The sequence below is a fragment of the Nerophis lumbriciformis genome, linkage group LG37 (assembly GCF_033978685.3).
Source record: "Nerophis lumbriciformis linkage group LG37, RoL_Nlum_v2.1, whole genome shotgun sequence".
Taxonomy (NCBI): Eukaryota; Metazoa; Chordata; class Actinopteri; order Syngnathiformes; family Syngnathidae; genus Nerophis; species Nerophis lumbriciformis.
Genome location: NC_084584.2, coordinates 19,987,748 through 20,000,134, shown reverse-complemented (window position 1 = coordinate 20,000,134; position 12,387 = coordinate 19,987,748). Strand labels below are relative to the sequence as shown.

General features: G+C 39.9%; 1 protein-coding gene across 20 annotated transcripts in view; it reads left to right on the top strand.

The window, feature by feature from the left end:
* The window catches only part of ubap2l (ubiquitin associated protein 2-like), a 46,154-nt gene extending 33,976 nt beyond the window's left edge, over positions 1-12,178 (top strand). For 10 of the 20 annotated variants that reach the window (XM_061931239.1, XM_061931246.1, XM_061931245.1 and 7 more), the window contains 4 exons: positions 3,979-4,122; positions 4,564-4,631; positions 10,550-10,762; positions 10,838-12,178. In XM_061931239.1, the coding sequence (XP_061787223.1) occupies positions 3,979-4,122; positions 4,564-4,631; positions 10,550-10,762; positions 10,838-10,930 (518 nt within the window). In that variant the 3' untranslated portion in view covers positions 10,931-12,178. The remainder of the gene's footprint in view (positions 1-3,978; positions 4,123-4,563; positions 4,632-10,549; positions 10,763-10,837) is intronic. The other 10 variants (XM_061931252.1, XM_061931257.1, XM_061931247.1 and 7 more) reach the window with 3 other exon arrangements.
* The last annotated feature ends 209 nt before the right edge of the window (positions 12,179-12,387 follow it).

Below are 12,387 nucleotides of genomic sequence, written 5' to 3'. Positions count from 1 at the left end.
CGGGAGCACGTACGGTGAATATTCGCTCCACAGGGAATGAGAAGTCATCCTTCACTGTGGTTCTAGCTTGCCATGCTAACTTCCACTCATGGTGATATTCAAAAGGAAGACCTTGCCAAAAGAGACCTTTCCAGCCGGCGTCATCATAAAAGCTAACTCGAAGGGATGGATGGATGAAGAAAAGATGAGCGAGTGGTTAAGGGAAGTTTACGCGAAGAGGCCGGGTGGCTTTTTTCACACAGCTCCGAAGGCGAACACACCTTCACTAAGACGGGCAGACAGCCTCGGACGACATACGCCAACATCTGCCAGTGGATCGTAAATGCTTGGGCAGATATTTCGGTCACAACTGTGGTCCGAGCTTTCCGGAAGGCAGGATTCACAGAACAACAGCGACACTGACTCCCGATGACTTCTACGAGACGGAACCGGCCATTTTGGATCCCACGCTAGCGCAACTTTTCAATTCGGACACCGAAGACGAAGAATTCGAAGGATTTACGAATGAAGAATAACTTCAGAAGGTGAGCGCTATGTTTATTTTGTGTGTTGTGACATTAACGTTCGAGCAACATTATGTTACTATTGCTCTACACCATTTTGAATTTTACTATGTTTGTGATTGCACATTTGCGTACATTTTGGGACAGAGTTGTTAGAACGCTGGTTTTCAATATATTATTAAAGTTTGACTGAACTATCTGACTGTTTTTTTGACATTCACTTTAGCGCAGCGTTTTTTTGACATTCACTTTAGCGCAGCGTAGGCGCGGCTTTTAGTCCGGGGCGGCTTATTGGTGGACAAAATTATGAAATATGTAATTCATAGAAGGTGCGGCTAATAATCCGGTGCGCCTTATAGTGCGGAAAATACGGTACTCTTTCTATACACGGCTCTGCATTTGAACAACAAGCCCTGGCAAAATGATGGAAGACTTGGAGGATGTTCAATCAGTTGTTTATTTTAAAAATAAATAAGACATGATGCAAAACTTAAGTAATTTCAAATGGCAACTTTCTGGCTTTAAGAAACACTAAAATAAAAATATGGTAGTCTGTAAGAGTTTAATTTTTAGATCAAGCAGTGAAAAATGTATGGAATCACTCAATTCTGACAAAAATATTGTTGAATCACCCTGAAATTTTTATTTTCTGAAGATAACACCTCCATCAGATTAAATCTGTTTGTTAGTATGCAGTTAAAAATGTGTGTTCACTGCGTGGAGAGCTGTTGCACCAGGTGGATAGACATGAATCATGACTCCCACACAAGCGATGTCAATTGAAACATAGGACAGGATTATCAAACTTCTTCAAGAAGGTAAATCATCATGCAATGTTGCAAAATATGTTGATTGTTCAGTCAGCTGTGTCTAAAATCTGGATTACAAATAACATGGGAAGGTTGTAAAAGGCAAGCATACTTGTAGACCAGGGGTGCTCACACTTTTTCTGCAGGCGAGCTACTTTTCAATTGATCAAGTCGTGGGGATCTACCTCATTCATATATATAATTTATATTTACTTATTTATGAAATATATGTTTTTGTTAACATGTTAAAGGTGTTTAATGATAATGCAAGCATGTTTAACACATATAGTTAATATTGTTAATACATTAAAGGTGTTTAATGATAATACAAGTATGTTTAATACATATAGTTAATATTGTTAACAAGTTAAAGGTGGTTAAAAATAATACAAGCATGTTTAACACAAATAGTTAATATTGTTAACAACTTAAAGGTGGTTAAGATAAAACAAGCATGTTTAACACATCTCAAAAGACCCTCGGGTGCCGTGAATGTCAATCAAGTGACGAAAGTGACGTCATAGTGAAGATTTATGCTCCCTCATTTTTAGGACTATTTTTTTAATGCCTGGCTGGTGATCGACTGACACACCCTCCGAGATCGACCGGTAGATCGCGATCGACCTAATGAGCACCCCTGTTGTAGACCAAAGACCAAAGCGTCAAGACGGAAAAGTTAAAGCTTGTCTTGGAAAAAGACAATGCACAGCAAAACAAATGGGTGTCACCATCAGTGACCAAACTGTAAGAAACCACCTGAAGGATTTTTTAAAATTTTGATTTCATTGCAGAAATGCTAAATGAAAGCTGTCATAAACGACTAAACAGAAAAACACATGGTTACGATAGGCTAAGGAAAATCAACTGTGAATTATGGATGGCTGGATCAATTTCATATTGAGTGATTAATTGCAAATCTGTGAGGTGATGATGCAGGAACTTTTGTGTGATGCTGTTCCAATAAGATTTATGAAGACTGACTGCCAAAGGAAAACATGCAAATGTCTACAGTCATTGATTACCGTATATAGGGCTGCATGTCAGGTAATGGCACTGGGGAGATGAGATGGTTGTCATTAAATCTTCAATAAATGCAGAAGTTTACTTTGACATTTTGGACACTTATTTCTCATTCCATCAATCGAAAGGATGTTTGAGAATGATGACATCATTTTTCAAGAGGATAATCCATCTTTTCATAGAGCAAAAACTGTAAAAACGTTCCTTGAAGAAAGACCCCTAAGGTCAATGTCATGGCCTGCAAATAGTCTGATTCCAATTGAAAATCTATTTGAAATTGAAGAAAATGATTCGTGACAAAACTCCAAAATGCAAAGTTGATTGGACAACAGCAATCAGAGAAAGTTGGAGCAAGATTGAGTAAGAGTACTGTCTGTCACTTGTTAAGTCCATTCCTCAGAGACTGCAAACTGTTATAAAACTCAGAGGTGGTGCAACAAAGTACTAGTGATGTGTTGGACTGTGTTTTTTTTGGTTTGGTTTTTCATGATTCCGTAACTTTAGATAAAGTAAATTATAGTAAATTGAGTGATTCCATAATTTTTTCACACTTCTTAATCTAAAATGTTAGACTGTTACAATGTATTTTCTTGATTTACGTTAGTGTTTTCTTAAAGCCAGAGAGAAAGTTGCCATTTGGAATTACTAGTTTTGTGTCATATCTGTTATCTGCTCTTTTTCTAAAAAACAAAAAAAAACAAACGGAACATCCTCCAAGACTGGTGATTCCATCATTTAAATGTTAGTCCCAACGATAGTCACACACACACACACACACACACACTAGGTGTGGTGAAATTATCCTCGGCATTTGACCCATCCCCATGTTCACCCCCTGGGAGGTGAGGGGAGCAGTGAGCAGCAGCGGTGGCCGAGCTCGGGAATAATTTGGTGATTTAACCCCCAATTCCAACCCTTGATGAGTGCCAAGCAAAGAAGCAATGGGTCCCATTTTTATAATCTTTGGTATGACTCGGCCGGGGTTTGAACTCACGACCTTCCAATCTCAGGGGTTGTAGTTTGCCGTTTACAGAACATATGCAATATTCATGGAAAATCTATTCTTCTGTATAAAACTATTTGTAAAAATATACACAAAATATATTGAATACATATTTTCTTTGACTTTTTGCATTTATCAGATTTTTTTAAAATTTTATATAGATCAGTGTAGTGTAATTTCCATATAGTTAGAGGATTTTGTTTTATTGTGGCCAATTCTCTGAAGAGGTTCTGAGAGGCTCTCCATGGTCTTTATTTTTCCTCTTATGAAAACAATAACACCAGTATAACGCTTAATCACAATCAGTGGCAAGTTTTTTCTTTTGGTGTGGCGTTGCTGCTGCTGCTTTCTGCCGTCACTCCAGCTCACTTTCCACCTTCCCACACACAACCTGCCTGCTCTACCACCTCACCTCTTCATCCTCAGACCTGGCTCACACAGCACTTGCAAAATGACAGTCAACATTACTGCTATAGGTGCCAAGTTTGTTTTTGGACACCGTATGGTCCATGGTGTAGATGTGATATAGCAAATTTGCAAGTGCTATCTAAGTAAGGTCTATCCCCACCCCCCTACTTGGCCCCCACCCCGCCTGGTGTGTCTTAACGCTGTGGGCTGTGGCTGTGTGTCTTGACTGTTGCAGGCTATGAGGATGTGGGCCAGGCTTCAGGGAGTGGGGATTTCTGTAAGGGCGGATATGGCAATGCCGTGGCTGCCGCCGCTGCTGCTGCCGCCGTCGCTTCTGCACAAAACAAGCCAGCCAGCTCTGTCACTGGGCCTGGAGTCGGTGAGTGGTGCCAAATTTAAAGCTAATGTCACCAATCGCCTCACTCACCTACTTGTTTTTTTGTTCTTTGCGCCTTATTGTGGTGGGAAGAGCATCACGCTATGCCTGCTATGCTTACCGTCCACCATGTGTGCTTACTGTTTTGTTGACCCTGTTCTGCATCTCCAGTGTAACACAGCGGTACAGTGTGTTTTAAGAGTAAAAACCCCAGCAGTCCACCACACGATCAGACGTGACATTGTTTACTGGATGTGGTGTGCTGCTACAGCTCTCTTGCTCCTCCTCCCTCCTCCATCTCATTTTCCATCAACTGTCAATCACTCGATGCTTCCCAACTATCATAATTGTTTTCCAGAAAGAGACACATACTCTGGGAATGTGGTCAAAAAGCTGCTCATAATTTGCCCAGGATTGATTTTCTCTTTCTTTTCCCATCTCCAGGAGTCTCTGTGACGTCAAGTAACACCGGAGTACCTGATATTTCAGGTTCTGTTTACACAAAGACACAGGCAAGTAGTGATGACAACATTACAACTATAGTACCTCTAATAAGTGAGTAAATTACTTAAATCTCAAAAGCCTTTTTATATAGTGACAGTACTATTAACAATACAATCAGGTATACTTTAGAGTACCGGTATTAAGTGTTACGGCTGAGTAAAACAATTATGGCCTGATGCATTTAAAATTTTGCAATATCGATTCACAAGACATAGATCACTAGGCATTATCAAGGTTTATCCTGTTAAACATTAAGTAGGTTAGATATAATTATTGAATACCATTGAAACCAAGAGTAAGACTACCAATTCAGTGTTAATATTTGAGTAGGCTATGTAAGAGAAGTTGGGCTTTAATGTCAAAAAGGTTAAAAATCCCTTGTCTGTAAAAACTATTTCTCTGCACAGAAGAGTCTTTTACAAACGACAAAAGCAATGGATCACCTTCCAACACGTCTGCCGTATGCGCCTCCCTCCCACAGAGGTTGGAGTGGGGTTTAAACAATTCAACCTTAAGGTTGATAGTCGAATCTTCAACTCTTTGAAGACAGCCAGTCCTACTATCCAGTGGAAATGCGTTAAAGTACCTGTAGAATGAAAAAACAAGGTGACTTTAAATGCTTAATTGGGTTTCATTGTATCCATTAAACCACATTTCCAATCCGCAAGGTATGTGAAAATACCGTCTAAACATCACAAAATGCCACAATTTCAAACGTACATTTTGAATATTCCGCTCCGAATGTCTTCAGTAATTTCCGCAGATTTGAGGTGAAATGACACCACAATGATAACGCTTTTGCACTCTGACCATGGTATCAGATCAGTCATACTGTAAATATGCAAAACATTTTAAAGAGATGTGCTGTTTATCATCCACAATCCCTATGTAAGACATGAACACACGTTTTTATTTTTGATGCATTCTAAGTCATAAGTAAAAAGTCCGCTAACATTGGGCTCTCTTTTCCACCCACAAAACCTTCTAAATAACCATACAAAACCGGCCAACAATACTCTATTTACATATCGTGACCTGAATATTACCTGAATATTAGCGATATTGTTATATTATAAGTGCTAATGCGGACAAACTTTTTTTAGCAGCGCATTGATAACAGTATAGCTTATGCTGCAGCATATAGCAGGGCGATGTCCTGCTGCTGCTGCATCGCATCTCGGCTTGTCGGTTTTTCAAGATTATAAATCATGCCTATCATTTGTATGAATCATGCCTCTCACCTGGATAATAGAATGATATAGCAATGAATCTAGAAGTTATTCATCTGTAACATTCAATTTATACCCGAAAATGGGGACAAACACACGACAACCTAAAATGGTGCCTGCAGGCAGAAAATTTATATTTTAATCCCGTGTGGATTATGATTAATTCTTCATCTAAATGAGACGATATGAGCATCCTATCAGTCATCATCGAAGTAAGGTTAGACATTGTACAGTAAGCGATCGTTTTACTATGTTCGTATTTCTTGTTTACCGTATTTTTCGGAGTATAAATCGCTCCGGAGTATAAATCGCACCAGCTGAAAATGCATAATAAAGAAGGAAAAAAACATATATAAATCGCACTGGAGTATAAATCTCATTTTTGGGGGAAATTTATTTGATAAAAACCCAACACCAAGAATAGACATTTGAAAGGCAATTTAAAATAAATAAAGAATAATGAACAACAGGTTGAATAGGTGTACCGTACGTTATATGAGGCATAAATAACCAACTGAGAACGTGCCTGGTATGTTAACGTAATGCCTGGTATGTTAACGTAACATATTATGGTAAGAGTCATTCAAATAACTATAACATATAGAACATGCTATACGTTTACCAAACAATCTGTCACTCCTAATCGCTAAATCCGATGAAATCTTATACGTCTAGTCTCTTACGTGAATGAGCTAAATAATATTATTTGATATTTTACGATAATGTGTTAATAATTTCACACACAAGTCGCTCCTGAGTATAAGTCTCACCACCGGCCAAACTTTGAAAAAAAACTGCGACTTATAGTCCGAAAAATACGGTAGTACTTAGCAATACTGCTACACGATGCCTTAGTGCAGGGGTGTCAAACTCATTTTAGCTCAGCGGCCATATGAGAAAAATCTATACCAGTGGTTCTTAACCTGGGTTCGATCGAACCCTAGGGGTTTGGTGAGTCGGCCTCAGGGGTTCGGCAGAGCCTCCGTCACGTAGGTCAAGACACACCCGACTCATCGTGTAAACACAAACTTCTCCCTGTCGGCGCATTATGGATGAACAATGTTCCCTCTAATTTTCCATATGTGTGAGCAAACGCAAAAACTCCTTGAGCATTCGGTGGAGCACATGTGAGCGACGTCAGACCTGCAGCACACCTGTCCCAAACCTGACTAAATAACAAGTTAAATGTTTTATTATAATAATCAAATGAAAGCAGTCACTTCCATGAGATTATTTTCTAATATAAGTGTTTTGGACCACTTACAATGACTATAAAATATTGTGTTTCATGAGCTGTGTACTAGTATTATGTCTGGATGGGGGGGTCCTACTTTGGAAATAATGTGTACCCCTTTCAGATATCGCATTTAGTTCCCACTAAAACATTCACATGTTGCACAATGAGATGTAAACCTGGGATCATGTGTACATTCCTGTAACTTTGTTTGTAAAATATATTTTTATTAGTATTTCTTTAATGTAATAACATCATTTTATGATTATGGTTCGGGTTCGGTGAATGCAGATATGAAACTGGTGGGGTTCGGTACCTCCAACAAGGTTAAGAACCACTTATCTATACTCAAATGGGCCGGACTGGTAACATCCTGGCATGATAACTTAAAAATAAAGACAACTTCAGATTGTTTGTTTAAAAATAGACCAAAAAATTGTTTTTACTCTTAAATGTAGCAGTTAATAGTATTCTGTTTTCATTTGTCATTGTCATTATTTATACTTGCTGAATAAATTATGTAATAATATTCATCATTCAAATAGGGGAAATTGAGTCTGGCAGAGTTTTAAAATGCTCCCATTGATGTTCATTTTTAATCTTTCAGAAGATGAAATTAATCATATCAAAATCAAATTACAGGATGTTGTTAATGTAATTTACTCATTTTCCGCAACTGATGTACTAACATGTGGTTTATTCTGTACATATCTAGTATCATCTACAACAAAACTTGTGTATTTGGACTCATTTAATTAATCACACATAAAGTTAGAAGGGTATCCATACTATTTCAGCACATTTATGTGCGCCCAGAAAATGTGTCCCCAGTCATGAGTACAACACGGAATGTACAGATTATCAAAAGCATTGATTTGGGTAGAAATGTCTCAGGTTACATTACCAACAACATCCTTGACAATTAAGGCATGAATGTAATAGTCCACATTTTGTATCATTGCTATCACTAATAAGCAGCGTAAGTGCGTACTGACCAAACATGTTTTCGCTATCTTAACATTGCTCATAGCTCAGCCCTCTTGGAAGCCATGTAGGCTCTTGCTGCAGGGGATACAAAGAATTGCTATTGCAGCATTCAGTGGACACATTTAGAACAGCAGTTTCTTTCATTCAAAAATTCAGCTCATATTTATACTTAGCAAAAAACTTACCTCGCTGTCCGAATAAAACCTGTTCGCTCACGAGCCGAATGTTTGACATCCCTGCTATAGTGTTTCACTAAAGCTGGATCCGTTTAGCACACAGCTTCTAAAACCTGTAGCTCATCTTCCTTATATTCAGGCTAGAAAATATAAATTTATGGATTATGATTTTTCCCAAAGTAATTGTTGTTGGTTGTCACAAAGTCTGCATGATTTGCATTGTTGTTGATGGAGAAGCAATCTATGGTATCTACCTCTACGTCACGGATCACATGACTGGCTTGCTCATTATCTCTCAAAATGGTTTGGGAGTCTCTGACATTGATGCTATTTTGATCATATCTACTTACTTGCAAAGTTTAAGTGTTTTGGTGTTATAAATCTTGTTTTTCCATTCTACTGGTACTTTAACATCACATTGATAGCTGAAAACATAAGTGTGTTAAGCATTGTAGTGGGCTGGAGTTGCAGGACTGGCGCCATAAACGCTTTGACAACAGACGCATGCTTGACCAGGACTTCGAGTCTTGCATATTTAACGTGACGTCAGGTGAATACAAAATACAAAAAATTGAGCACCTGTGAGGTATCCAAGCGAAAGGAAAAAACGAAGATGGATGAGTGCAAGGTGTTAAAGGCCTACTGAAATGCGATTTTCTTATTTAAACGGGGATAGCAGGTCCATTCTATGTGTCATACTTGATCATTTCGCGATATTGCCATGTTTTTGCTGAAAGGATTTAGTAGAGAACATTGATGCTAAAGTTCGCAACTTTTGGTCGCTGATAAAAAAGCCTTGCCTGTACCGGAAGTAGCAGACGAGTAGAATGACGTCACAGGTTGTGGAGCTCCTCACGTCCGCACATTGTTTACAATCATGGCCACCAGCAGCGAGAGCGATTCGGACCGAGAAAGCGACGATTTCCCCATTAATTTGAGCGAGGATGAAAGATTTGTGGATGAGGAAAGTGAGAGTGAAGGACTAGAGGGCAGTGGGAGCGATTCAGATAGGGAAGATGCTGTGAGAGGCGGGTGGGACCTGATATTCAGCTGGGAATGACTAAAACAGTAAATAAACACAAGACATATATATACTCTATTAGCCACAACACAACCAGGCTTATATTTAATATGCCACAAAAGAATCGCGCATAACAAACACCTCCCCCCTCCCGTCCATATAACCCGCCAATACAACTCAAACACCTGCACAACACACTCAATCCCACAGCCCAAAGTACCGTTCACCTCCCCAAAGTTCATACAGCACATATATTTCCCCAAAGTCCCCAAAGTTACGTACCGGTACGTGACATGCACATAGCGGCACGGACGTACAGGCAAGCGATCAAATGTTTGGAAGCCGCAGCTGCATGCGTATTCACGGTACCGCGTCTGCGTATCCAACTCAAAGTCCTCCTGGTAAGAGTCTCTGTTGTCCCAGTTCTCCACAGGCCAATGGTAAAGCTTGACTGTCATCTTTCGGGAATGTAAACAATGAAACACCGGCTGTGTTATCCGGCACAACAGTCAGGGGGTGTATTCTACGGCAAGGGTGCGTTATCCGGCACAACACCTGCCGCAATACACCGCTTCCCACCTACAGCTTTCTTCTTTGCTGTCTCCATTGTTCATTGAACAAATTGCAAAATATTCACCCACACAGATGTCCAGAATACTGTGGAATTTTGCGATGAAAACAGACGACTTAATAGCTGGCCACCATGCTGTCCCAAAATGTCCTCTACAATCCGTGACGTCACGCGCAGGCGTCATCATACTAAGACGTTTTCAGCAGGATATTTCACGCGAAATTTAAAATTGCACTTTAGTAAGCTCACCCGGCCGTATTGGGATGTGTTGCAATGTTAAGATTTCATCATTGATATATAAACTATCAGACTGCGTGGTCGGTAGTAGTGGGTTTCAGTAGGCCTTTAACATCTACAAGTGAGTGTTAACATCTACAAGTGATGTCATCATGGAAGAGTGCAAGAGAATTCCAGTAACAACCTGTGCAGCTCTGATCAATTCCATGCACGCAATATGGACATACTCACATTGAGTTGTACTCACTTGTGTTTGATATTTACACAGTATTGGCTGTGTTGACAGTCAATGGTGTACTGCTATACAAGGCATTGAGTTGATATTTACACAGTGTTGGCTGTGTTGACAGTCAATGGTGTACTGCTATACAAGGACTACTCTATAAAGTTTGATTCATACAGCAAGTGTCGGCCCCTGTCCCCACAGTCACAATATACTAACACTCCATTCCTCTCATCTCGACCCTGCAGCAATCATTTGAGAAGCAGGGTTTTCACGCCGGCACGCCTGCCGCTTCCTTCAGCCTGCCAGCGGCTATGGGAAGCGGGGGACCCATCAACACCCCGGCTGCGGCGGGCTATGCCCCACCGCCCTTCATGCACATCCTGGCACCGCATCAGCAGCCCCATTCCCAGATCTTGCACCACCACATGCAGCAAGACGGACAGGTAAATGAATTTCCTGTGCGTAATACACAGAGGAACATGTTATATTATAATGTGGCAACAGTAAAAGCTGATTAATTTGTGTGTCAACAGAGCGGCACTGGCCAGCGCAATCAGAACGCATCCATTCAGCAAAAGTCTCAGATCAACAAGCCTGCATACAATTACAGCTGGGGGGCCAACTAACATCCATACCACGAGCCCCTCTGCCATTTTTCTTCATGAGAATTGGGGAGGGGCTCATCATATCTCATTGTGTAGAAACTCCACCTGCTGAGAACCCCGCCCGTCTTTTTTCTTCCCACAGAGGTTGTGCTGGGCCGAGATCCCTGTCACGATGCTGGGAAGGGATGGGAGGGGCTTAGACAGAGGAGGCTGGAGCAAAAAATTTGAGTGTTTGGGTATTGTTAACCTGCCCACCCCGCCACCACCCTCTTACCTTCCATTTATTTCTATATGTCAAATGTTCCCTTTATGGTTGTTTTTGTTGTGGTCTCTACTCCCCTGCTGTTTTTTTTTTTTTTTTTTTTTTTTACTAATCGGGAGGAATGAAGTAAAAACCAGAAGGTAGTAGTGGTGACACACCCCCCCCCCCCCCCACCCCACCCCCCACAAACTATTAATTTGCTCAATTTGTTCCCTCCCCTATTTTTATGTCATTTTTAAGTTTTTTTGAAGAAACAATTCTCTCAATTGGTAGAGTTGCGAAGTGTATTTTTTACTAAATATAGGTATATATATAAATATATATGAAGACTTATAAAGCAAGCTCAGCAGACTGGAATGATGAGGAAAGTGTGTTTATCATGTGATTGCGTGCATGTCTGTACACACATGGGGGGGGGTTGTGTACCGTGTTTGTTTGTTTTTTGCCGAGAGCAGACTTTTTTTTCCATAATGTGTTAACGAAGAAAAATCCCCCATAAACCACATGTACAGTAACTGTTACCATTAATTATGAATAATGTCGTGTAACACGTATTCTGCAAGACAAGTTAGAGGATCCTTCCTGAGCCAATACACACCCAGTCTGCCTTCCTGTGTGTTTTCTTTTAGTTTCCGAGACCCAACCTCCCAACCCCACCACACCCCTAGTTTCATTGCGCCTTCTCTCCCTGCACATTTTAAGGAAAACTTACAGCATCCAATACTGATGGACAGAATTGTACTTATGGGGCTTTTTTTTGTCAGTGATTTATTTTTCTTTTTGTACTGTGCATTTTAAGAAAAATGTAAATGGGTAAACTTGTCTTGTACATACATAAAACAAAAAAGTACTGTAGTGCCTGTTTGCTTTCTTCTCCAAATCCTTGCAGACCTTGTTAGATTTATGTTTGCATCTTTTTATTTTTATTTTGTACAATATATAAATATTAAATAAACAAGGGAAAGACATTTTCATCATTTTTTGGATGTGAATGTCTTTGAAATCCACACTTGTTTCCTCCAGCTTTATTCTTGCTCGCTTCCAGAATGGTATACTGTTGAATTATGCATGTTAATAGTTTTGTGTTTTATGGTATTTCAACTGAACAGAACTGCGTAATAACGTCACTGCTTTTAAATCAACAATTCTAGTGCGATTGTGTGTACATGTAAACATACTGCAATTTAGTGGCACTTTTTTCTGCTGCGCCATTCCG